Source organism: Oncorhynchus keta, chromosome 35 (assembly GCF_023373465.1).
Source record: "Oncorhynchus keta strain PuntledgeMale-10-30-2019 chromosome 35, Oket_V2, whole genome shotgun sequence".
In the NCBI taxonomy this organism is placed as follows: domain Eukaryota; kingdom Metazoa; phylum Chordata; class Actinopteri; order Salmoniformes; family Salmonidae; genus Oncorhynchus; species Oncorhynchus keta.
In genome coordinates this window covers 36,828,326-36,856,303 of record NC_068455.1, presented here as the reverse complement: position 1 = coordinate 36,856,303, position 27,978 = coordinate 36,828,326, and the positions used below count along the sequence as shown (strand labels likewise).

Here is a 27,978-nt window from a genome sequence, read left to right as displayed (position 1 = left end):
CTTTAGTCCACTTGTTTCTCCTGTCTGTCACTCTGATAAAACAATTAAAACACTACCGTAGTGCCCCCGCAGTGCCCCACAGTGACAGCATAGCTGCAACCCAGCTCTAGGAAGAGGCCAGAGTTCCCGGTTTGGAATTCCGAATTGGATGACCGTTCAAAATATATTTTCCCAGTCAGAGCTAGTTTTTTTCCCCAGAGTTCCCAGTTATCTTGAATTCACTTAAGTCTGAGATTCCCCAGTTCCGAGTTTACAGTTGTTTTGAACGCGGCAGATGTCATGCTGGATTGACAGCATGGCCAATCTATTCAACCTTTTCTGGCCCATGGTGTTGTGTGTGAGTGTTTATTCTTTCAAGATTGGAAAAGATACCCTTAATCCCAGACTTGTACCACACACCCTCTCCACTGAATATCAGGGGAAGCAAAATAGTGATTGCTTTGCAACACTTGCAATTAGCCACTGATTCCATCAAACCACTGATTGTTGAACTTGTTGTGTGATGTTTATGTCCAATGGCCGATCATTTATCTTCATAAGACTTTTTGAAAATGATTTGCCAGTAGATTGTTGATGTGATTCATGATGATGACTGCTTGTCAGCTTGCTAGGTAAGATTTTGAAAGTATGACGTTGACATGTTGACACCAGTCCAATCAAAGCTACGTTAGATATATTTTGTGTCATTTTATCTGTGGTCAATGACCTTGAGCCTTCTTGGATTGGCACTTCTAATGTAAATCTATGGCAGCACCCAAGGAGGCTTGAATTTTCAAGCTCTTCCTGTAAATTTGGCGGTGACGTGGTGTCCCCATGAGTGACAGAACACTGAGCCAATCATGGCACAAATAGAGAAGATTACCAACCCCTATGCTCTGTATTTTCCGCTGGCTGACCCTCCACATGTGAAACACCTGCATTTCTGAGCTGCTTTACTCAAGAAAACAAAAAAGAGATCATTTACATTTACATTTTACATTTAAGTCATTTAGCAGACGCTCTTATCCAGAGCGACTTACAAATTGGTGCATTCACCTTATGACATCCAGTGGAACAGCCACTTTACAATAGTGCATCTAAATCTTTTAAGGGGGGGGGGTGAGAAGGATTACTTTATCCTATCCTAGGTATTCCTTAAAGAGGTGGGGTTTCAGGTGTCTCCGGAAGGTGGTGATTGACTCCGCTGTCCTGGCGTCGTGAGGGAGTTTGTTCCACCATTGGGGGGCCAGAGCAGCGAACAGTTTTGACTGGGCTGAGCGGGAACTGTACTTCCTCAGTGGTAGGGAGGCGAGCAGGCCAGAGGTGGATGAACGCAGTGCCCTTGTTTGGGTGTAGGGCCTGATCAGAGCCTGGAGGTACTGAGGTGCCGTTCCCCTCACAGCTCCGTAGGCAAGCACCATGGTCTTGTAGCGGATGCGAGCTTCAACTGGAAGCCAGTGGAGAGAGGGGAGGAGCGGGGTGACGTGAGAGAACTTGGGAAGGTTGAACACCAGACGGGCTGCGGCGTTCTGGATGAGTTGTAGGGGTTTAATGGCACAGGCAGGGAGCCCAGCCAACAGCGAGTTGCAGTAATCCAGACGGGAGATGACAAGTGCCTGGATTAGGACCTGCGCCGCTTCCTGTGTGAGGCAGGGTCGTACTCTGCGGATGTTGTAGAGCATGAACCTACAGGAACGGGCCACCGCCTTGATGTTAGTTGAGAATGTTGCATGTTTGTATGCAGCTTTATTAAGTCAACACCGTTGTTTTTAAAGGTTGATTTTAAACTGATATGTGACATGTATTAATGTCAAAATAACACGCAAGACAGGCAACAAAACAACAAAAACATCCATGTGTATTTTATTTGTATAATGTTTTTGCTAAACAGGTGAGGCTCAAAACAGGTGGGTCTCTCATCGTGGTTCTTACTTTGCCAGTAATGTGGTAGCCTCTGACTCTTGAGTATCAGACTACCAAAGGTTGCATCTTTGCACAAAACTGCATGTCCGGCAGCTCCCAGGCTGTCAATGATAGCTCGCAATTGAGAAATGATCAGTAGGCCTAAAATGACATCATTATATCTGTTGAATGACTGTTAGTTACAAAACTAACAGTCCTGGGTAGCCCCATATGCAAGCTGTAGCCAAGCTGTGTACAGTATGTACTGTATGTGCCTATGCACCAAATTAAAAAGCACAGGATCATTTGTATCCCAATAAAACAAACAGCTCTGCTTGGCTTGGTAAGTCATATCGACAAAATAAGTAATTTCTAGCCTTTTTGAATCAAATACGTATGCTGTCTTTTACATTGGCATTTACTGTGTTTCAATATTAACAAAGTAAGCATTTACATTTGTCAGGAGTTATAATATGATGTAGAGGAAATTAAATATACAAGTCAATTAAAAAATTTAAAAAATCATGGTGACAGTGCTTCAAAACAATGGCGCCAATAAAAGTCCATGTTGAAGGAAAAGCAGAATGGTCCATTGGTGTGCTTGTTGAGAATACACTTTTTTTCATTCATCTTTCGTTATTCCTCATACTTTTGATGATTATTCTGTTTCTTCACAATTTGTTGTCAGATACGTAGCCCACTCACTTTGGTTGTTGTTCAAAATGACAATCATTTATGGTAGCCTAGCTGCAGGCTACATATTTGTTCAAATGAAAAAAAAATCTCAAGGTAGAGTACAGTCAAATTATTTTTTGTTCCAAATGTGTGGTTTGAAGAACCAAAGCTCAATTACATTATATATGTAGTGCTGTTCTTTGTTTCTATTTATCAAATTAGGCCTACACAATAACACAATATGCAGGCTGTATATGAGTAGCTCACAATTATTGTTGTTGTTGTATGAAGTAGCCTTTATGAAGGAAATGGTAGGAGACAGGGTTCATGTTGAAATATGACCCACATTACTGTTATTATTTCTATTGCATATTCGGGGCCGCATTTATCATATGTTTGCAACATCATTTTTATGTGAACATAATCAATGACCAAATTTAAAAGCAAAACTCCAATTTGCTTTTTCAAGTTGAGAGTTCTTGTTCATTGCCCTTCCAGATAACACTGTCGTATTGAGAAAGAAAATTGTTCAAAGATAAATCAAAGTTCACATTTGAAAATTGTACTACATTATTGTGGAGAAGGATGTTTCTCAGTCACAGGGTTGGTAGGGGTTCAGACCTGTCAATAAATAGACGGAAGGGAGTAGATTAGTAATCTAGTCACTAAAACACTTTTTCAGTGTCATTTATTGTGTCAAAACCTAAGAAAAATAGCTGCGTTCTGTTCATAAATATGGATTCCCCCTGTTAAGAAACAGCACAGCATTGCAGGAAAAACCCCAGCGTTTGCACCCCCATTTTCAGACAAAGTCAGGCACACATGGGGGTGGGAGGAGGTGTGTGTGTGTGTGTGTGTGTTGACATTATTATGATTTTCCACTATCAGCCTCAACGAACCATGAATCATAACTACTACACAGTATGTGGAACTGCCTCAGTAGCTTCCATTCAGATAAAACGTGTGTTTTTCAGGTGAACATATCTAGCCTCTATGTCTCTATGTCAAACAAGAAGCTAGTAGGCACATCTAATGACAGCTCAATCCTATGTGTTACCGAGGCTCAGATTAAACCATTGGCCTTCTATGACACCTGATACAGCAGATGAACAAACAACAATACAATGCTCTACGTTACAGCCATCCATATCAGTCCCATCAGGTAGCTAGTGTACATACGGAGCCTGAAGGATCAACAGTCCCATAGGAATCACTGCGGAGAGACAGAAAGAGCAGGAATGATACCGTGACTCCCAGTTAAAAAGGTTCATCCGTTTATCATTGTACATTCAGAACCATTCTATGAGTCAGTGTATGGTGCTATGGGATGCCGTAGACTTTGGGCTCGTCTTTCCCCATTGGCTTATAGCATTGTTATACTGTATAACGTTGTCAAGGCCACAGGATGTTCAACTGTCGTTATAAATGAATGCATAGATTGAACATACACTGCTCAAAAAAATAAAGGGGACACTAAAATAACACATCCGAGATCTGAATGAATGAAATATTCTTATTAAGTACTTTTTTCTTTACATAGTTGAATGTGCCGACAACAAAATCACACAAAAATGATCAATTGAAATCAAATGTATCAACCCATGGAGGTCTGGATTTGGAGTCACACTCAAAATTAAAGTGGAAAACCACACTACAGGCTGATCCAACTTTGATGTAATGTCCTTAAAACAAGTCAAAATGACGCTCAGTAGTGTGTGTGGCTTCCACGTGCCTGTATGACCTCCCTACAACGCCTGGGCATGCTCCTGATGAGGTGGCGGATGGTCTCCTGAGGGATCTCCTCCCAGACCTGGACTAAAGCATCCACCAACTCCTGGACAGTCTGTGGTGCAACGTGGCGTTGGTGGATGGAGCGAGACATGATGTCCCAGATGTGCTCAATTGGATTCAGGTCTGGGGAACGGGCGGGCCAGTCCATAGCATCAATGCCTTCCTCTTGCAGGAACTGCTGACACACTCCAGCCACATGAGGTCTAGCATTGTCGTGCATAAGGAAGAACCCAGGGCCAACCGCACCAGCATATGGTCTCACAAGGGGTCTGAGGATCTCATCTTGTTACCTAATGGCAGTCAGGCTACCTCTGGCGAGCACATGGAGGGCTGTGCGGCCCCCCAAAGAAATGCCACCCCACACCATGACTGACCCACCGCCAAACTGGTCATACTGGAGGATGTTGCAGGCAGCAGAACGTTCTCCACGGCATCTCCAGACTGTTACGTCTGTCACATGTGCTCAGTGTGAACCAGCTTTCATCTGTGAAGAGCAAAGGGCGCCAGTGACGAATTTTTGGTGTTGGGCTGTTCCCTGGCAAATGCCAAACATCCTGCACGGTGTTGGGCTGTAAGCACAACCCCCACCTGTGGACGTCGGGCCCTCATACCACCCTCATGGAGTCTGTTTCTGACCGTTTGAGCAGACACATGCACATTTGTGGCCTGATGGAGGTCATTTTGCAGGGCTCTGGCAGTGCTCCTCCTGCTCCTCCTTGCACAAAGGCGGAGGTAGCGGTCCTGCTGCTGGGTTGTTGCCCTCCTATGGCCTCCTCCACGCCTCCTGATGTACTGGCCTGTCTCCTGGTAGCGCCTCCATGCTCTGGACACTACGCTGACAGACACAGCAAACTTTCTTGCCACATCTTGCATTGATGTGCCATCCTGGATGAGCTGCACTACCTGAGCCACTTGTGTGGGTTGTAGACTCCGTCTCATGCTACGACTAGAGTGAAAGAACCGCCAGCATTCAAAAGTGACCAAAACATCAGCCAGGAAGCAGGAACTGAGAAATGGTCTGTGGTCCCCACCTGCAGAACCACTGCTTTATTGGGGGTGTCTTGCTAAATGCCTATAATTTCCACCTGTTGTCTATTCCATTTGCACTACAGCATGTGAAATTTATTGTCACTCAGTATTGCTTCCTAAGTGGACAGTTTGATTTCACAGAAGTATGATTGACTTGGAGTTACATTGTGTTGATTAAGTGTTCCCTTAATTTTTTTTGAGCAGTGTATATGTAGGCTATTGTCTGGGCTATACGGGTTCTCTGTTGTCATCTGAGATCAAAAGATAATTGAATGGAACTCCCATAATGATCCATGTCTCGTTATGATCGTGTATGTCTTGTTATAAAGGCTCCTATCCTGCATTCCAGTAAAACATCCATTCGGGCCTGGGCTCGGTTCACCGAGCAGGGTGAGGTTAAATAGCAGGAGTAGCAGGGAGATGCGGTGAGAACGTCAACACATCGCAGTGACCTCTCCCACTTTCCTCCAGCACATACAGTGAGTCTCCAGGGAGGAAACATCACATGCATCACCACAAATGCATGCCAGTATGACTACTATGGGGTGTGAGGATAGGGTCAAGGGTTGGAGTGTGACCCATTACTACAGCAAGCAGCCCAGACTTTGTCCAATTATAGTGAGAGAACCACCATGCACAGGTCAACGATGGTATGATAGCAGTGGCCATATCCACACTGGATGTTATGTGTGTAGCTCATTAGAGTGGTGTTCTACCATTACTACTCATTCCCCTATAAAGGGGTCTCACATCATGTCATCCAGCCCGGCAGAACATCATTACAGTGTGTCTGTGTGTGTGTGTGTGTGTGGTAGAGGGAGCTGTTGCTGTTCCCAGTCCATGATAAAAGCTGCAAATGGACACCACCTTCGCTGGAGAAGCAGGGGTCATTTTAGATTGCCTAATGGATGGGAATATCCATAACAGTATGGGGGATACCATTTCCCATTATGTCCAGGGCCTACCATTAATGTCTCCAATCTTTTTCATATGGTGGGAGATGAGGAAACATATTCTGAGTTAAAGGTGGATGAGATTGCCAATATTGAAGATGCACTTCTGAAAATACTTGACTTGTTCTTCAAAGAAAGGTTGAATTCACTTACTGTGAGAGGTGGGGGACCACTCAATTGCCAGGTAAAACGTACAGTCATTGACATAGAGATAAATTCACACATCTTTTATGACTGCGTACACTCACCAAATAAGAAGGCCTACCTCGTTGAAAGCTAATTTACGAGAGTCCTTCTTGTTCCAAGTCCAGCTTTTAATAAGACGACTTAGGAGGGATAAATAACTATGGGCGTTCCCTAAATCATCAGCCATTAGCAAGTTAGTATGCAGTGTTAACAAGGCACTGTCTATAGGAGCTTTATGTCTGTTTATAGGTCCCTGTCTTAAAGAGGCCCTTAGAAAGTGGAGTTAATCAATAGCTTTTCCTTACCAGTTGTTTACTTCTGCCTTAAATCATCGAACATCTCAGTCAAGTAAAACTTCTTCTCAAACCTACACAAAACAATATGGACGCCTGAATAAAAACATTGCTCCAAGTTGTGAAATAGTGGCCATTGTTATGGGGATATGAGTAAATGTCACAGACACGATTAATGACTCGCGTCTGGCTGCCATTTCCGCAGGTGTTAAGGATTGGGTAGCCTATCCACAGCTGGTGAGATCCTGTTGTTCCGCTTGTTTAAAAGTCATTACCACCTTGTGTCTGCCTGACCAGTCTGGTGACTCATCTCCATACTTTTCCCAGCTCAGTGTGGACCCTGGTTATAGTTATTACTGTGTCTGCAGCTGGATGTATTGTGAACGAGCCCTAGTCTGACCACAGTCTGGGAGACGAATGTTGATAGACATGTCACATGGTAGACTATTGTAGGTGCTTCTGCTGATTACAGACGCTGTTCTTCAGGGGAGGAGGGGAGAGAACTCTAAGTCTGTGTGTCTTATCTCTTCAGCACCAAGCAGCTTTAACCAGACTAGATTTTCAGAGTGCTTGTGAGCAAACTATTCACTCAGAGATTGACAGGGTGGAGGGCTTTTTCCTCCCTTTCTTATCCAAAAGGCTGAGTGAGCGAGGGGGGCTGAGGAACGAGGCTGAGCGAGGGAGGCTGAGCGAGCAAAGGAGTGTAGACAGAGCGAAGATATAGGGACAGTGTAAACGGCGTGGGCAGTAAGCCATGAGAAACACTCCAATCTCCATCTATCCTCTAATTACCATGGTGTTTGCAAGGCAATGCAATTTGCATAGGAGACGACTAACATTAGAACACCATCATATCCACATTCAGGTCCACGGTTAGAGCAGTAAAAAGAAGAGATTGAATATATAGGTTATTTTTTAAATGTAATCCGTTACAGTAGTGCAATCCAAAATTATAATCAGTAAGGTCATTTTTACCCAAACTCAGTAACGTAGTCTGATTACTTTCAGTTACTGTTGGATTTATTAGGCATTAGAAGAGGACAAAAGGATCCATCTAATGCATTTGGTGTGTCATCATAATGGTCTCTGACTTGTGGTCAGACTCGCTCTGGTGGAATAAACTTAAACTTCAATGCTGAATTGAATATCATTGAGAAAAGAGAAAGGTCTCATAATGTATCTTTCTAATGTGACATACTTTCTGAAATGAAAAGTAATCCAAGAAGTAATATAGTTTTCAAATGAATTTGTAATCTGATTACAATATTTTAGCTGGTAACGTAGATTGCAGCTACATTTTGTAAAAATCAGATTACTTATAAATGATTACATTTAATCAATAACTCCCCGACCCTCGTCATGACATATCCTCAGTGATGCCTGCTCACTGCTGGTTTACTAAATCAAGACACATTTTCATGTTGTTGACACGTTACTGCCTGAAACAAGGCCTTCCCCCTGAGCAGAGCATTTAAAATGACCCCCCCCTCCCCCGAGCCCCTTTTGCCATTCCAATTCTCAGTCATTTTCTGATTTGAATAATCATTCAACTAAGCTGTCAGTCACAAACCCTCCTTATTTGGTGAAAGCCGAGATATTGTTAGATCACAAACTAGATGGACCCAACTTCCCTTATTTACCATTTAAATATCCCCCATAAACTCTGCATGCTTGAGACCAGGAACACTACGCACATGTGCAGTCCATATTCAGCAGTCTAAATACATCTGCATCTGATATTACTACGTCTATCAAAGCCTGTGCTGTACGGTGGGCTGAGCCTCAGTCGTAAGATCATTCTGTCCTCTGAACCTTGTATGAAAACCCAGTCTTTGGCACAGTGAACATCATGCAGCACAGAAACCTCAATAGAAATGTGCCCAGATGCACACAGTGTACAAAGACACACAGACATACAGGCTCCTGTTGAAATAGCTCCAGTATACCTATCATTTAACCCTGCAAATCTGACTGTATACAATACCTAACAGGCACTACCTATTCTCCACATCTACATACTTTCCAGATAACCCAGTTGTTGTCCCTACTCCTCATACCTAGCCTATCACCAGAACTGATACTTCAGTGTTGGACCAGAAGTTGTGTGAGCTTGCTGTGGCTGGCTGGTATGATGGTGGACATGCTGTGGCCGTTCATCATAGCCAGGGATATGGCAGACAGCCTGTCAGGCCAGTGACTTGTGTGTGCCAGTTGTGGCCCCTACGGGGTGGGTGTCTCTGGGTAGGGTGAGACTGAGCATCCATCAATGTCCAACACACTGGGACTGAAGCGCACAATATGGAGCTCTCTGTAGGCTGGGATTGGGTTGGAATGATTGTAGCCTGGGAGAATATTATCTGGAAGTTCAAAAAGCTTCCAAAAGAAACTAAGCCAACAAAATACACAGCATTTACTACTGACTGTAACCAAAAAAACTCCTGCCATGGCACGGTCAAACTCACAACCCCCCCCTGAAAAATGTATTAGTGTATTCTCCACACAATAACACCCCCAGGTCTCCCATACATACTAGGTATGGCTGTCAGTTCTCTGCGGTTCCTAGAGCTTTCATGTACTTTTCAAAGTTTCATTTACCACCTAGGGCAACCTTGCCTTTGCCCAGGGCAATGGCATTGCTCTGTGCCACCGCACACCTCATACACTCAGACACACAGACACACACACACACACGCACGTACATCCTCTTCGATTGTCTCAGCGCCTCACTGTCATTAACACTCATTGAGGATGGGTTTATTGAAGGCAGCGGTGTTGAGGCATCCTCTGTGTTATTCATAGGAGCCCTCTTCTTGAAATGCAGCAGGCAGCTGGAGCTGGATGGGGCTGGGGACAGCTTCCTATTTAGGTCACTTCCTCCTTCTCCCTCTCGCTCACTCTCTCTCTCCACCCGCATGGCAGGAAAGTGAAAGTGAAGGAGGAAGGGAGTGAGGGAGGGAGGGAAAGGATTATTTTATCAGGTGCACACATGCAGATATACACACATTCACAAACACACACACACTGTACAGTCCCACGCCACAGCAGATAAAGCAGCATACGCTACAGAGTAGATTTTTGCAGTCATGATTGGAGAGGGGGGCTGGATATACTGTATTAATAGATACAAAATGATATGCAATTACACAATTTTGATAATGCCTTCAATCAAATATTCATAACATATAATTAGGGTTAAATATGCATGATGGTAGAAACGATGGTAATCAAGAGCGAACCCAAGCACTGGGGGTAAGTACACAATGTATGAAAAGGTAATGTAAACATATTCCCTGGAGTGAAAATATAAATATGAAGGAACTAAGACAAAAAAACAAGTAGAATACTACTGCAGAATAATGATGATGTTCATGACAAGGATGATGATGATGAAGCTGATACTGAGCTCTCAAACTGTTTTGTATTGTCTTGCATTATCTGCTAAGGACTGACTGTTATAATGGTAATAATGTTTCCTCTCAAAGTCTCTTCCTGTTCTTTCAACCAATGAGAGTCATTCCTTACTACTGTCTCTGTCAATCCTGGTCTTTCTATTGGAGGGTTAAGTTCCAGGCTTCCTCTCAAGAGTAACTTGAGCAATGACATTGTGAAAATAACTACACAAATTGAACTACATTGAGACAAGTTGTATTGACTTTAAAAGCTTTCGAAAGCCGGTGAAGAAATCGTATGTCCTTCTCTATCATTCAGACCACAGAAATCACAAAACAGCATGGAAAGAAGAGTGTGTGTGTGTGTGTGTGTGTGTGTGTGTGTGTGTGTGTGTGTGTGTGTGTGTGTGTGATCCAACCTTGTTTCCCAACAGCCTCCTGTCTAGAGGTGAATGCCACAGTGACGGTTCACTGCCCCTTTGTATGACCTAGGTCATACAGTCCTCACCTAACGTCTTGTCAATGACCCACATCTCAGGCGTGTGTGTGAGGCGTGTGTGTGTTTGTCTGCCGCTCGGCTGGGTGGGAGGAGGAGACAGATCTGGGTCAGGGAGTTCCCATGAGCCTGTCTGAGACAAGTGTTCTATTCAATCACACATCTGACATGGACGAGAGAGCAGAGAACACTGTGGACACACACACACACCCACTAGAACAACACACACATGTACAGTATACAGTGCCTTCAGAAAGTATTCAGACCCCTTGACTTTTTCCACATTTTGTTACGTTACAGCCTCAATCTAAAATTGCTGAAATTAAAAATGTTCCACAGCAATCTACACAAAATACCAAAACATGACAAAGCGAAAACAGGTTAAGACACTTTTGCAAATGTATTAAAATAAAAAAAACAGAAATACCTTATTTCCATAAGTATTCAGACCCTTTGCTAGGAGGCTTGAAAATGACCTCATTTCCATTGATCATTCTTGAGATGTTTCTACAACTTGATTGGAGTCCACCTGTGGTAAATTAATTTGATTGGACATGATCTGGAAAGGCATACACAGTTGAGAGTGCATGTCAGAGCAAAAGCCAAGCCATGAGGTCAAAGGAAGACAGGATTGTGTAGATGCATTGATCTGGTCACTCTGACAGAGCTCTAGAGTTCCTCTGTGGAGATGGGAGAACTTTCCAGAAGGACAAACATCTCTGCAGCACTCCACCAATCAGGCCTTCATGGTAGAGTGGCCAGACGGAAACCACTCCTCAGTAAAAGACACGTGACAGCCTGTTTGGAGTTTTTCAAAAGACAACTAAAGGACTCTCAGACCAAGAGAAACAAGATTCTCTGGTCTAATGAAACCACGATTTAACTCTTTGGCATGAATGCCAAGCATCACGTCTGGAGGAAACCTGCCACCATCCCTACAGTGAAGCATGGTGGTGGCAGCATTATGCTGTGGGGATGTTTTTCAGGAGCAGGGACTGGGAGACTAGTCAGGATCGAGGCAAAGATGAACAGAGCAAAGTACAGAGAGATCCTTGATGTAAACCTGCTCCAGAGCGCTCAGGACCTCAGACTGGGGCGAAGTTTCACCTTCCAACAATACAATGACCCAAAGCACACTGCCAAGACAATGCAGGAGTGGCCCAGCCAGAGCCCAGACTTGAACCCGATTGAGCATCTCTTGAGAGACCTGAAAATAGCTGTGCAGCTACGCTCCCCATCTCAACTGACAGAGCTTGCGAGGATCTGCAGAGAGGAATGGGAGAAACTCCCCAAATACAGGTGTGCCAAGCATGTAGTGTCAAGAAGACTTGAGGCTATAATCGCTCACAAAGGTGCTTCATCAAAGTACTGAGTAAAGGGTCTGAATAATGATGTAATTTTAGCATGTAAATCTTGGTGGGGCAACCGAAGTTAGTTTGCAGGAGCCCGGCCCACCACAAGTAGTGACTAGAACAGGATGAGAGAAGGACATCCCAATCGGCCAAACCCTCCCCTAACTTGGACGACGCTGGGCCAATTGTGTGCCGCATCATGGGTCTCCCGGTCACAGCTGGCTGTGACACAGCCTGGGATCGAACCAGGGGCAGCAGTGGCGCTTTAGTACTCATTGTTAAATTTGTGATTTCCAACTTGTTGTGAAATGTTTATGTACAATGGCTGATGAGCACTGATACGTTTTATCTATATCTTGTCTGCATGTGACAAGGATTGAAGAGGATTTGCCAGTAGATTGCCGACTTTATGCATGATGATGACTGCTTGTCTAGCTTGCTGATGTTGTATGATGTTGACATGATCAGTCCAATCAAAGCTACGTTTGATATAGCATATAGATATAGCATTTGACGTCATTTTATCTGTGGCCAATGATCTTGAGCATTCTTGGATGGTCACTTCTAATGTAAAACTCTATGGCAGTACCCAAGGGGCTTGAATATTCGAGCTCTACCCGTAGGTTTTACGGTGACGTAGTGTCCCCATGAGTGACAGAACACTGAGCCAATCACAGCGCAACTAGAGAACATTACCAACCCCTATGCGCAATATTTTCTGCTGTCTGCCCCACCACCACAGAAAGGTCTCTAGGTTTCTTCCTAGGTTTTGGCCTTTCTAGGGAGTTTTTCCTAGCCACCGTGCTTCTACACCTGCATTGCTTGCTGTTTGGGGTTTTAGGCTGGGTTTCTGTACAGCACTTTGAGATATCAGCTGATGTACGAAGGGCTATATAAATACATTTGATTTGAAAGTACTGAGCTAGGCTGAAACACCTGCATTTTGGAACTGCCTTTCTCAAAAAAGCAAAAGAGACCATGTTTGTATGTAGCTTTATTAACTCAATGATTATACTTTTTTTTTTACATTGTTTGCAAACTATAATGTGACACGTATCAATGCCCAAATACATATGTATAAATATATATATACATCATTTTAGCTAAACTGAATGACGCGTCACCCATGTGTAAATGTGAGGGGGGTGGGGGTTGCAAAAATGTATAAAGAACAGTTTTCGCTGTGTCCTTGTGGAGTACTGTGTGTAGTACTGTGTGTAGTACTGTGTGTAGTACTGTGTGTAGATTGAAACATTTAATCAATTTTAGAATAAGGCTGTAACATAACACAATGTGGAAAAAGTCATACACTGTATTTGATAACATTTGCTGTGATGACTCAAATCCATCCTTTAATTTCTCCCCCTACAGTAATGGACACAGTATATTACACTTTAATTACAATCAAATATTGTATTTCTTACACAATGACAAATGGCAACCAGAGTTGAAAACAACAGTTTAGAAATAACTTTGATGACCAAAGTTTTGAAAATCTATTTACTAATTCAATCCTTATTGATTGTAATGCTCAAATATCTGGGAGGCGTTTGGGGAGGAACTAAATTGGTTTTAATGGATTTCATGGTGTGACAGTTTCTAGCCAGACTGTGTGACTGTGTGATTGACACACACGTTGTGAGTGGCTGTAACCTCTGCCACTGTCATGTTCTTAAGCTGTGCTCCATTGATCGAACATACTCAAGCTGCCACATCACATTGCCATAAGACTAGTGACGAACTCAGCATAAACTCTAATCATATCAATCAGCCCTCTATGAAATTCCACCCTCATAGGACCTATACCCGTTCAATAGAAGCTATTGTTTGACAGACTGCGTTTCATTTACGTTATCAGCACAAATAAAGCTTGCCACTGTAGGCTTTATTCAGAATAGGAATGAGTCACAAATAATATGTGTTCATGTACCTTAAAATCAGCACTGTACAACCAACATAGCAAATGTCAAATAGTATAGTACAGTTTCTACACACACACAAAGCAACCACAACATACCCACACTCCTCTCCAGTGTGGGCAACCTCATGACTTCACCGTCCCTCATCAAGCATGGCCACTCCATCTCCATGGAGACACAGAGGGCAGTGCGGAAGTTTGCCACTGGACATGAGAGACGAACGCAATTACAGCTTTTGAGAAGCAATTATATATATTGCCATGTTGTGGCAAAGCCCCATAAATAACAGCACATCCACTGGTGCTTGTTCTGTGACGGAGGAATAATATGGTTGAGAAAAGCTGTTGACTGTGTGGAAGGTTGCACGCTCCACGTGGCCTTCTGTGATGTCCAGGGCCATTGTGCTCTGTTGTTCCATAAGAAAGAGGGTCAATCTGTTTGACAAAGGCTTAATGATATCAAACATGAGGACTATTTCTCTGGATTTGACACTGAGCTACAATATGGAAGCATGGAGATATATATTTTTTTAAACAAGTCTGCTAAGAAGAGCATGTTGGGCCTTTTGTCTGGTTTTTGTAAGACATACAGAAAATCGTATAAATGTAAATCTGCCAGCACTGGTGCTTGACTGTGTGAAGTCCCTATATCCATGAGAGACCGGTGAGGGGTGGGGGGCACATTTAAATCAGAGATTCAGAAATGGTACAAGAAGACAAAGGGATAAATAATCATTTCCTAAATATAGAGTGTGCCTGTGATTTCAGTGAGGGCTTGATAGTCTCGTTTGCCCCAGCTAAAGCACTTGATCTGCTGAGAAGGATGCTAAATAAGCAGCTTATGACACAAGCGCTAGCTAGCTTCCCCGGTCTATGGGGTGTTTGTCAGCGTAAGTAGTTATGCGAGTTAAGCATCAAAGAGCTCGGACCACGTTTCAATGTGGCAACACCACTTCCACCACCATCTAGCTAAAAAGCCTAGGAAATTCCTTTAGTGTACGCAATGCCGGGACACAGAGACAGCATAGATGTATGCATGTATGAATACGGTTTGTCCTGTATTTTTCCTTCATGATTGATGGATCAGAGACTTTACAATAACAAGAACACGCATATAAACACGTGAACGTTTGATGTGATGCTGCCTGCAGGCAAGCCAGGCTCCGGCATTCAGTAAGAGCTTCCTGAGGATAGACCATCCCTGGGGTTTTCCCATTAATGTCAGGCATAATTCCCTCCACAACATTCCCGACACCTATCCAACCACCTCCCAACCCTCAGGACAACCTCTCGCAGGTGCCACAATGGTCTCAGTCTTTGCCAATTGTTCACTCCTTCCGCAACATTCCCAACCTTTTCCAAATGCTCAGACAACCTACCACGGGTCCTTCCAATGTCTCTCTGATGTTTTTCCCGGAGAAAGTGTCCGTTTCTCTCGCCACCCTTCTTGGATCGCCTGCCTGGTGTTTGCGCATTGTTTGTTTTTCTAGGGATTGTGATCATTTTCTGAATGCAAATGAGGGGGCCTCTTGAAGGTAATAATCACCTGGGTTGCTCTCTTGCTCCGAACACATGAATAAGTCATTAAATGAAATCTAATTTAATTTACTTAATTTACAGAGAAGCTGAATCCAATTCCACCTGCGTCCTCGGAGGAGGGCATCCGTATGAACCTCAGGTTTTTTAGGACTATTTAAAACATCACACAGAAATTAATATTTATTTTACCTTTATTTAACTTGGCAAGTCAGTTAAAGAACAAATTCTTACTTTCAATGCGGGCCTAGGAACAGTGGGTTAGCTGCCTTGTTCAGTGAGCAGAACGACAGATTTTTACCTTGTCAGTTCTCGGATTCAATCTTGCAACCTTTGGTTACTAGTCCAACGCTCTAACCACTGGGCTACCTGCATATGTGAAGAAATTTAGGGTATTTTGAATTCATGCCAAGATAACAAAGGAGAAATCGAGGCAATGGAGATGAAAGCAGGAAACATAGTGAGGCATGACTCCATGGGGGGGTTTAGACAAGCAGCTGCCATTCTGCATAATATTTAGATTGCATAGGACACACAATAAAGGCTCAGGCTTTACTTGAAGTGTTCTTCCTCTACTCTGTACGTCTCTTGCGAGGATTTAAGTTCAGTACATATTTGAACTTGAACCAACTTTCAAATATACAGTGTAGACTGACACATCTCAATGACATGTAAACTGGGGACACCGTAAGAAATGTATCTTGATTCATCCAGGTTATTTTCAAGAGATACTTGACCCTTTTAACCAACAACAAACCTCAGGGGTAAGTACAGTAACATAACGCATCTAGTTCACATGTAAAGTGTGTAATTGACTATTTGCTGTTCTCAATAAAACAACTCCTTTTAAAACCGTTTGTAAATCTCAGCCTTGCCCATCCAGTGGATACAGTATCTGCCAGTCACATGTGATATCAACCATGACGCCATCTGGGATTGGAGATCCGGGTTCTTGACTTGAAGATGCTCGTCACCACCGCTGACAGGTACACTGCACTAGGGGTCATGTGACTGTGTGACACAGACGATAGTTGTCAGTCGTGCCGGGCAAAACAGTTGAACTCTGGGAGCTCGACGTGAGAATAAGACCTTTCCCCTGGCTGTTTCCCCAGATATTTAAAGCACAGTCAACAGCCCCACCGCTCCTGATGCACACTGGAATCACATGTTTTTACAGTAGAGCAGAGCTGGGGCCAGGGCTGGATGGTAATGTGGTGTAGCCTGTGGATATCAGTGGTACAGAGCACAGCAGCAGAGTATTTCAGTCATCTGCATTGTCAGCAGTCCTCTTCTGTCTCCAGAGGTGAACATTGTACACGGAATATCAATGCATCATGCTTAGTTTAATCCGCTAATATTCAATCAGATCAAATTGTATTTGTCACATGCGCCGAATACAACCGTTGTAGACCTTACAGTGAAATGCTTACTTACAAGCTTTTAACCAACTGTGCAGTTTTAAGAGAAATAAGAGTGAAGAAAAGATTGACTAAATAAGCTGAAGTAGAAAAAGAAAAGAGTAACAATAAAATAAAACAACGAGGGTATATACAGGGGGCACCGGTACGAGTCAATGTGCTGAGGCACAGGTTAGTTGTCGAGGTAATTGAGGTAATATTACATGTAGGTAGGGGTAAAGTGACTATAGATAAGAAACAGCGAGGAGCATTACTGTGAATGTATTCATAGGAAGGCAACTGAGCAGGCGAAGGCGTCAATCAGGACTAACACATCTGCAGTTGTGATGGAGATAGTTGAATTATTCTAATATTGATCTCATCCAACTATCAATGCCGATCCAACCATCTGGCCATCCACGTTTTACCCATCTATATTTGTGTCTTTCTGTCCCTAGCATGCAGCCTTCCACACAGTCAACAGCATACACAGAGACCGTGCGCACGCACACGCGTAGTGAGTCCTAAAGGAATACAACGAACATGCAACATGTCACATGGCTGCAAGCTTGTCACACCACCAGCATCTTAGTCAAAAGAGGGAACAGAGGGATGTGGTGTGTGTCTCTGGGACATGGCGTGTGTGCGTTTCTAATTGGGTGACAACTGACAAGCATCACAATCTCAAATTAAAGACAGGATAGAGGGACAGGTTTGGGGAAGATTATGTTTTCAGCTTCTAAACCACATTAGACCCACGCCCCAATCCCCTTTTCAATAATTCACTGAGCTATAATGAGGGTTGTGGATGTGAGCTGCCTTCTAGAGGAGGGGAAGGGTGCTAGTCTGCATTCAAGCCCTGGGCGCCAACCTGGGCATGGTTAATGAAGACCCACAATCTCTCAGGGTTCTCCTGGCATCATGGAGCTCTGCCTGGAGAAGGAGCCCTGAGCAGAGTCAAGCTGCAATTAAAAAGGCTGTCAGTGGATCTAAAGAAGGCTACCATTGTCACGACAGACCAACGTCAACACACTGTACAGGAAGACAGGGACGGAGGAAACAGAGGGTATGGGAGGAGGAGAACAGAGGGGATGATATATGAGGAAGAGGAAAAAGGGTATTAGTGAGGAGGGAGGTGTAGGAAGAGAAAAAAAGATCAGGAGAGGGTTTGGGGGGGGGCTTCAACCTGTCATCTAGGAACCATAGTGCCCTGGATACACCTCCTGTCATTCCCCAGGGTGAGGCTGCCATTGAGGCATGCAAGGAACCCCCAGTCTCTGACTAGACTGCCTATGGGCTGGGCTCCCAGTCTCTGGCTAGACTACCTATGGGCTCCCAGTCTCTGACTAGACTACCTTTGGGTTCCCAGTGAAGAGAAAATCCTTCAGAAGATCCCCAAAAGCTCAGTAAAGTAACTGTTCACCAAAAATAATAAACTAAATCCAGTTGACATAAATAGCATTTACTTGACAATATACAGAATAGATTACCGGCAGTTTTGTATTTTCTCTGTCTTAGCAGACATAGAGTCAGATGCATCATTAAGGGGAATGTGTAACGTAATCAGTTATTTTGTAGAAAGGGTGAGGGAGAGAAAAATAAAATGAGAGAGACAGAGAGAGAGAGAGAGAGAGAGAGAGAGAGAGGGATGGATGGAGAGTGAGAAAAAAAGAGAGAAAGAGAGAGTTTGTGTGCAGGGTCTGCCGAGTGTGGCTCCCCTGACGGGTGTCGGACACGGTCGGCTCCCCTCCTCATCGCTCCTCCTTCCTCGACCTCTTCTCCGTCACTCTATGATGAGTCCAGTCGTCGGTCCAGTGTGTAGTCTGTCTAGAGCAGGATATGGTATTTGAGTGCACGGGGGACCCTGTTGATGACTAGTCTGCCATCGTAGCTGAGAGAGGCAAAGAGCCATGGGTCTGCTGAGGACCACTCTACTGCATACACACTGTCCTCATGCTCCTCATAGGTAGAGATGATACTGTCCTGCAGGGGCTCCTTGCTCCTAGAACACACACACATGTACACAAACACACAACGATTCACACACACAAATTCATGCACACGCGTGCGAACGCACACACAGTGTGAAAAGGGAGTTGAATATGGAGAGTTTCTATTTTTGAGACGGTAGATCAGCTTTAATACTGTAGACAGATAGTCACTCCCATCAACGTAATTGTCTGCATCATTTCCAATCCCCCATATACAGCGCATTCGGAATGTTTTCACACCCATTCACTTTTGCCACATTTTGTTCAATTACAGCCTTATTCAAAATAGATTAAATATAATTTGTTTTCATCATCCCACACACAATACCCCATAATGACAAAGCAAAAACTTTTTTGTTGTTGTATTTTTTGCTAATTGAGCTCAGGTGCATCCTGTTTCCATTGATCATCCTTGAGATGTTTCTACAACTTGATTGGAGTCCACCTGTGGTAAATTCAATTGATTGGACATGATTTGGAAAGGAACACACCTGTCTATATAAGGTTACAGTTGACAGTGCAGGTCAGAGCAGAAACCAAACACAGGATTGTGTCGAGGCACAGATCTGGGGAAGGGTAGCAAAAAATGTCTGCAGCATTGAAGGTCCCCAAGAACACAGTGGCCTCCATCATTCTTAAATGGGAGAAGTTTGGAACCAACAAGACTCTTCCTAGAGCTGGCCGCCCAGCCATACTGAGCAAATTGGGGGTAAGGACCTTGATCGGGGAGGTGACAAAGAACCCAATGGCCACTCTGACAGAGCTCCAGAGTTCCTCTGTGGAGATGGGAGAACCTTCCAAAAGGACAACCATCTCTGCAGCACTCCACCAATCAAGCATTTATGGTAGAGTGGCCAGACAGAAGCCACTACTCAGTAAAAGGCACATGTCAGCCAGCTTGGCGTTTGCCAAAAGCCACCTAAAGGACTCTCAGACCATGAGAAACAAGATTCTCTGGTCTGATGAAACCAAGAATGAACTCTTAAGCCTGAATGACAAGCGTCACGTCTGGAGGAAACCTGGCACCACCACTACGGTAAAGCATGGTGGTGGCAGCATCATGCTGTGGGGATGTTTTTCAGCAGCAGGGACAGGGAAACTAGACAGGATCGAGGGAAAGATGAATGGAGCAAAGTACAGAGAAATCCTTGATGAAAACCTGCTGCAGAGTTCTCAGGGCCTTAGATCGGGTGAAGTTTCACCTTCCAACAGGGCAAAGACCCTAACCACATAGAAAAGACAACGCAGGAGTGGCTTCGGGACAAGTCTCTGAATGTCCTTGAGCGGCTCAGCCAGAGCCCGGACTTGAACCCGATCGAACATCTCTGGAAAGACCTGAAAATAGCTGTGCATGATGCTCCCAATTCAACCTGACAGAGCTTGAGAGGATCTGCAGAGAACAATGGGAGAAACTCCCCAAATACAGGTGTGCCAAGCTTGTAGTGTCATACTCAATTGCCACAACTTTGGAAGTATGCTTGGCGTCCCTGTCCATTTGGAAGGCGCATTTGCAACCAAGCCTTAACTTCCTGACTGATGTCTTGAGATGTTGCTTCAATATATCCACATAATTTTGCTACCCCATGATGCCATCTATTTTGTGAAGTGCACCAGTCCCTCATGCAGAAAAGCACCCCCAACAACATGATGCTGCTTGCAAGCCTCCCCCTTTTTCCTCCAAACCTAATGATGGTCATTATGGCCAAACAGTTCTATTTTTGTTTCATCAGACCAGAGGACATTTCTCCAAAAAGTATGATCTTTGTCCCCATGTGCAGTTGCAAACCGTAGTCTGGCTTTTTATATGGCGGTTTTGGAGCAGTGGCTTCTTCCTTGCTGAGCGGCCTTTTCATGTTATGTCGGTATAGGACTCGTTTTACTGTGGATATGGATACTTTTGTACCTGTTTCCTCCAGAAACTTCACAAGGTCCTTTGCTGTTGTTCTGGGATTGATTTGCACTTTTCGCACCAAAGTACGTTCATCTCTAGGAGACAGAACGCATCTCCTTCCTGAGCGGTACGATGGCTGCGTGGTCCAATGGTGTTTATGCTTGCATACTATTGTTTGTACAGATGAACGTGTTACTTTCAGGCGTTTTGGAAATTGCTCCCAAGGACGAACCAAACTTGTGGAGGTCTACAATTTTTTTCCTGAGGTCTTGGCTGATTTCTTTCGATGTTCCCATGATGTCAAGCAAAGAGGCACTGAGTTTGAAGGTGGGCCTTGAAATACATCCACAGGTACACATCCAACTGACAAATTATGTCAATTAGCCTATCAGAAGCTTCTAAAGCAATGACATCATTTTCTGGAATTTTCTAAGCTGTTTAAAGGCACAGTCAACTTAGTGTATGTAAACTTCTGAACCACTGGAATTATGATACAGTGAATTATAAATGAAATAATCTGTCATGCACAAAGTAGATGTCCAAACCGACTTGCCGGGACTATAGTTTAACAAGAAATGCTGAAGAACGTGTTTTAATGACTCCAACCTAAGTGTATGTAAATGTCTGACTTCAACTGTTGTATACACATTTTACGGGCTAACTATATTTGACATTAGTTATCTTGTTGTTTTTAGTCCACACTACACTAAACCCCTCCCTTCTATCTCTGGACACCATCCAATTTTGATTTCTATCTTGGACAAGGCTACAGACAAACACACACACACAAAAGGTCTACCGTAATTTCCGGACTATAAGCCGCTACTTTATTCCCACACTTTGAACCTAGCGGTTTATACAATGACGCGGCTAATTTATGGATTTTTCCCGCTTTCACAAGATTCAGGCCGCCAAAAAACTGAGCACCGTCACTTAATGTGACGTAAATCGAGCGCGCTCAAACTTCCCATCATTCTGATTACGGTAGTAATTTTGTCACCCTCATCATGGCAAAGACACTGAGAAATGCATATGATGCAGATTTCAAGTTGAAGGCGATCCATCTGGCTGTTGGAAAAGGAAATAGAGCTGCTGCATGGGAGCTTGGCCTTAAGGAGTCGATGATAAGACGTTGGAAACAGCAGCGTGAGGAACTGACTCAGTGCATAAAGACAACAAAAGCTTTCCGAGGGAAGAAAAGCAGATGGCCCAAAGTATTTGCAGCCACTCGACATCAGTGTAAATTGTGCATTTAAGGTGGTGCTCCTTGTTCAGTGGGAGGCTTGGATGACAAGTGGGGAGAAATCCTTCACTAAAATGGGCCACAGGCGATGAGCATCTTATGGTCAAGTCTGCCAGTGGGTCCTGACAGCGTGGAGCATTGTCAAAAAATCCACTATCATCAACGGGTTTCGAAAGGCTGGACTGCTGCGTGTTGAAGGGCCAGCATGAGCTCAGCGGGGTATTTGCCTCCAGATGAAAGTGACGAGAGCGACAATGAAAACGATCCAACATCGGATGACGCAATTCTGAGGCTATTCAACTCCGACACCGAAGGAGATGACTTCAGTGGTTTCAGTGCACAGGAGGAGGAAGATAGTGACCAATGTCTTTCTTGGTAGGCTACTGTTTTAATTTTTGTTACAAGCCGTGTTTCGTTAAAGCCTATTTATTTTTGTTACAAGCCGTGTTTCGTTAAAGCCTATTTATTTTTGTTACAAGTTAAAGCCTATTTATTTTTGTTACCGTGTTTCGTTAAAGCCTATTTATTTTTGTTACAAGCCGTGTTTCGTTAAAGCCTATTTATTTTTGTTACAAGCCGTGTTTCGTTAAAGCCTATTTATTTTTGTTACAATCCGTGTTTCGTTTAAAGGCTGTGTAAAGTTAATTTGTTTCAATGTACCGGTAGACACCTGCGGCTTATAGACATGTGCGGCTTATTTATGTACGAAATACATATTTTTTTATAATTTAGTGGGTGCGGTTTATATTCAGGTGCGCTTAATAGTCCAGCAATTACGGTAGTTACATTACTTATAACCTCCACTCATAGTCTCTGGCCTGGTTGTGATAACACCAGGTACAGTACTCCTCTACCCTGGCTTCCTTTACATACAATAGGCTATTTATTGCACTCTCTGAAAAACAGGGTTTGGCTACAGTATTGTTCCCTGGGGTAGAAAAATATCTAAATACACAATGTATCTTCATAGGTGGACATAAGGATCTCACATGATACTGTTCGTTACGTTTCAGGGTGAATAGTATAATGGTACTAATTATTTTTGTACTCAATATTTCATATATGAAGGTACAATCATTGGAGGTGTGGCTTAGTGGGGGTGTGGCTTTCAGTTTGTTATTTTTGGCCACCTGTGAGTGGAAGTGTTAGACCAGTTTAAGTGGTCTATGGCAGTGTTAATTAAAGTTTGAGCATGTCCGCTGCCAGTTCTGGAGTCTTTATAAACTCTTGCATAAGAGTATATGACAATAAAGAGCTGTAATTAATATTGCAGTGAGCTTAATGCAACACTGGGGGACCTAGTCAAGAGATTGGCGTAATGGTTAAGGTGTTTGACTGTCGCTGGACCCTGGTTCCAGTCCCGGTCGGGGTTACTGAAATTGCTACACTGGTGTCAGAAGTGAGATGGCGAAGAGGTGTGTACAAGTGAGGGACTTTATATAGAGAAAAGGAAAACATTTTGCCACTTAAAAGGAACAAACGGTGGTACCCTAAAAAGGTAAACACGTTTGGCTCTTTTAAGGTACAAACTGCAAGAGGACAATGATGCACTTCTAACTAATGATACAATGGACGTAACTACTACAGTGACAAGCGTTTGTACCCCTTTAAGTACAATTTGGTTACTTTTTTTCTGAGAGATTGCATGCTGTTCATAATGTGTAGTGACAGTTATTTGGCACAGAAATTGAACCATCACAAAATAGGGCATGGCAAAGAGTTGGTGAAGTTCAAGGCCAGAGAACTAGAGTCAGAGCACGAACTCTAGATTGAATTCATAAAATAATCATAATGATTAGTAACTGTTGCATTGAAAATCTGATGAAAGATTGACAGTGGACAGTTATGGTTGAGATTGGTCCAGTATGGCTATAAGTGGGGACAGGTCTGGACAAATATGTCAGAAAGTGGACCGTGTTGACAGTCATGACTAAGGGGACAGATATGTCATAGAGGTTTTGACTTAGTGTCCATACTTGTCGTACTGGTGGTTGTCCTCTCCGTCGCTGAGGTCATCGTCGTCCACCAGGTGACCGAAGGGCTCGGAGGAGATGGACACCATGTTGGACAGAATCACCCTACTGTCACTGCTGCCGGTCAGCACCAGCTGATCATGAGAGTGGTTGTAGCGAACGCTCCACACCCTGGGTGGTGGGCACACACACATGCACACACACACACACACAAAGAGAATCAGTGAATGGGTGTTTTTAATCCATCTGTATATCCTCTTTCCTTTTGTCTCTTATCCTTTTGGCTCCTCAATCCATGTACGTGTGTGGTAATTGAGATGGATCTGGGCTTTGTTTCCCTGCTGCTTAGTTTGTACTGCCGTGAGGTGTTGTGTAATTATGGTTAGCTAATAAAAGTAATCATTCTGTAAACTCCTAAGCCGTCTCTCTCCTGCACTCTCTTTTCCTTCTTTCACTTGCTGTCCTTCCCTCCCAATCACTATATCCTCTGTCTATATCGCGGTCTCTCTCTCAAAGCCTAGGGCAGAGCTCAGTGGTGGAGCTCCTCATAGAGAGGGATTGAAGGATAACTGGGCTGTTGACATAAAATCTGGCTCAGCGCACCCTTTCCCTGCATTCGGCTAATCTTCTTCCCTCCTGAAAAATAGTTCCTAATACCCAGAGCCCCGAGGCCCTCGGAGCACTGCTCAGAAATCACACACTGTAGACTACTATCAGAATGGGATCACATCTACACTGCTCTGGATACATTTAGCCAGTCTACTGTGTGTGTGTGTGTGTGTTTGGGTGTGTGGTTTGGGGGAGTGAGAGGGGTTGTAGGGTGTATGTACAGTAATGCAATGTACTTAATCTCAGAACGTATGTTGGTAGCAGCAACAAACTTCTCCACAGTCATTATCTATTCAGCTCACACCAGAGAGAGAAAGAGAGCCAGAGCATGTCTCACACACACACACACACACACACACACACACACACACACACACACACACACACACACACACACACACACACACACACACACACACACACACACACACACACACACACACACACACACACACACCTGAATACTGCAGTGCACTGTGTTCAGCTACTTACATAGCCCTGAGCACTGCAGCTCATCACAGAATAGCTACAGTAACCCACACCTGAACACGGCAGTGCAATGTAATTAACCATCACAGTATGTATGTTTGTAGCAGCAACAAGCTTCTCGTCATACAGTAACAACACACACATTGTGACAGGATCAGTATAAAATAAGCTAAAAGCACACGTATATCAGCGGAATATGACTGTTTTGCAAACTGATGCTAATTGGTAGGAATGTTGTTCATGTTCTCAAATCAAATTTTATTAGTCACATATACATGGTTAGCAGATGTTAATGCGAGTGTAGTGAAATGCTTGTGCTTCTAGTTCCGACCATGCAGTAATATCTAACGAGTAATCTAACCTAACAATTTCGCAACAACTAGCTTATACACACAAGTGTAAAGGAATGAATAATAATATGTACATAAAAGTATATGAATGAGTGATGGCCGACGGCATAGGCAAGATGCAGTAGAGTACAGTACATACATATGAGATGAGTAATGTAGGGTATGTAAACATTACATAAAGTGGCATTGTTTAAAGGGGCTAGTGATACATTTATTTCTTAAATTTTTCCATTATTAAAGTGGCTAGAGTTGAGTCAGAATGTTGGCAGCAGCCACTCAATGTTAGTGATGGCTGTTTAACAGTCTGATGGCCTTGAGATTGAGAAACAGCTTCTGTCTCTCGGTCCCAGCTTTGATGCACCCGTACTGACCTCACCGTCTGGATGATAGCGGGGTGAACAGGCAGTGGTTCAGGTGGTTGATGTCCTTGATGATCTTTTTGGCCTTCCTGTGACATCAGGTGGTGTATGTGTCCTGGAGGGCAAGTAGTTTGCTCCCGGTGATGCGTTGTGCAGACCTCACTACCCTCTGGAAAGCCTTATCGTTATGGGCGGAGCAGTTGCCGTACCAGGCGGTGATACAGCCCGACAGGATGCTCTCGAGCTTGTGAGTGTTTTTGGTGACAAGCCAAATTTCTTCAGCCTCCTGAGGTTGAAGAGGCGCTGCTGCGCCTTCTTCACCACGCTGTCTGTGTGGGTGAACCATTTCAGTATGTCTGTGATGTGTACGCCGAGGAATTTAAAACTTTCAAACCTCTCCACTACTGTCCCGTCGATGTGGATAGGGGGCTGCTCCCTCTGCTGTTTCCTGAAGTCCACGATCATCTCCTTTGTTTTGTTGACATTGAGTGTGAGGTGATTTTCCTAACACCACACTCCGAGGATCCTCACCTCCTCCCTGTAGGCAGTCTCCTTGTTGTTGGTAATCAAGCCTACCACTGTAGTGTTGTCTGCAAACTTGATTGAGTTGGTGGAATGCATGGCCACGCAGTCATGGGTGAACAGGGAGTACAGGAGAGGGCAGAGAACGCACCCTTGTGGGGCCCCAGTGTTGAGGGTCAGCGGGGTGGAGATGTTGTTACCTACCCTCACCACCAGGGGGCGGCCCGTCAGGAAGTCCAGTACCCAGTTGCACATGGCGTTAAATGCTGAGCTGTAGTCGATGAACAGCATTATTACAAAGGTATTCCTCTTGTCCAGATGGGTTAGGGCAGTGTGCAGTGTGAAACAAAGAACGTTACAGTCTCTGATGTCTCTCTGGAAGGCTACCCTTGCTCGGATTTCATCTACCTTGTTGTCAAGAGACTGAACATTGGCGAGTAGTATGCTCGGGAGCGGTGGGTGATGTGCCCATCTACGGCACATCCCCCAGATTTCCTGGGGGTAACAATGTAAGAAATAACACATAAAAAAAAAATACTGCATAGTTTCCAAGGAACGCAAAGTGAGGCGGCCATCTCTGTCGGCGCCGGAAGTATAGCTGTTCTGTTGGTTGTGCAAAGATGGGGTTTGAGGCTATAAGTACAATGGTACAGTTGAACTCGGAAGTTTACATACACTTAGGTTGGAGTCATTAAAACTCATTTTTCAACTACTCCACAAATGTCTTGTCAACAAACTAGTTTTGGCAAGTCGGTTGGGACATCTACTTTGTGCATGACACAAGTAATTTTTTACAACAATTGTCTACAGACAGATTATTTCACTTGTAATTCACTGTATCACAATTCCAGTGGGTCAGAAGTTTACATACACTAAGTTGACTGTGCCTTTAAACAACTTGGAAAATTCCAGAAAATTGCCATGGCTTTAGAAGCTTCTGATAGGCTAATTGACATCATGTGAGTCAATTAGGTGTATCTGTGGATGTATTTCAAGGCCTACCTTCAAACTCAGTGCCTCTTTGCTTGACATCATGGGAAAATCAAAAGAAATCAGTCAAGACCTCATAAAAAAAATTGTAGACCTCCACAAGTCTGGTTCATCCTTGGGAGCAATATCCAAATGCCTGAAGGTACCACGTTCATCTGTACAAAAAATAGTACGCAAGTATACACACCATGGGACCACGCAGCCGTCATACCGCTCATTTACATTTAAGTCATTTAGCAGACGCTCTTATCCAGAGCGACGGAGATGCGTTTTGTCTCTTAGAGATGAACGTATTCTGGTGCGAAAAGTGCAAATCAATCCCAGAACAACAGCAAAGGACCTTGTGAAGATGCTGGAGGAAACAGGTACAAAAGTATCTATAGCCACAGTAAAACAAGTCCTATATCGACAACCTGAAAGGACGCTCAGCAAGGAAGAAGCCACTGCTCCAAAACCGCCATAAATAAGCCAGACTACGGTTTGCAACTGCACATGGGGACAAAGATCGTACTTTTTGGAGAAATGTCCTCTGGTCTGATGAAACAAAAATAGAACTGTTTGGCCATAATGACCATCGTTATGTTTGGAGGAAAAAGGGGGATGCTTGCAAGCCGAAGAACACCATCCCAACCGTGAAGCACGGGGTGGAAGCATAATGTTGTGGG

General features: G+C 43.9%; 1 protein-coding gene across 3 annotated transcripts in view; it reads right to left on the bottom strand.

Moving 5' to 3' along the window:
* Positions 1 to 18,342: 18,342 nt before the first annotated feature.
* LOC118368456 (EARP-interacting protein homolog) overlaps positions 18,343 to 27,978 on the bottom strand; it is a 72,946-nt gene continuing 63,310 nt past the window's right edge. For all 3 annotated transcript variants that reach the window (XM_035752574.2, XM_035752575.2, XM_052496941.1), the window contains 2 exons: positions 23,998 to 24,165; positions 18,343 to 18,898 (listed from right to left, as the gene is read on the bottom strand). In XM_035752574.2, coding sequence (XP_035608467.1) covers positions 18,724 to 18,898; positions 23,998 to 24,165 — 343 coding nt within the window. In that variant the 3' untranslated portion in view covers positions 18,343 to 18,723. The remainder of the gene's footprint in view (positions 18,899 to 23,997; positions 24,166 to 27,978) is intronic.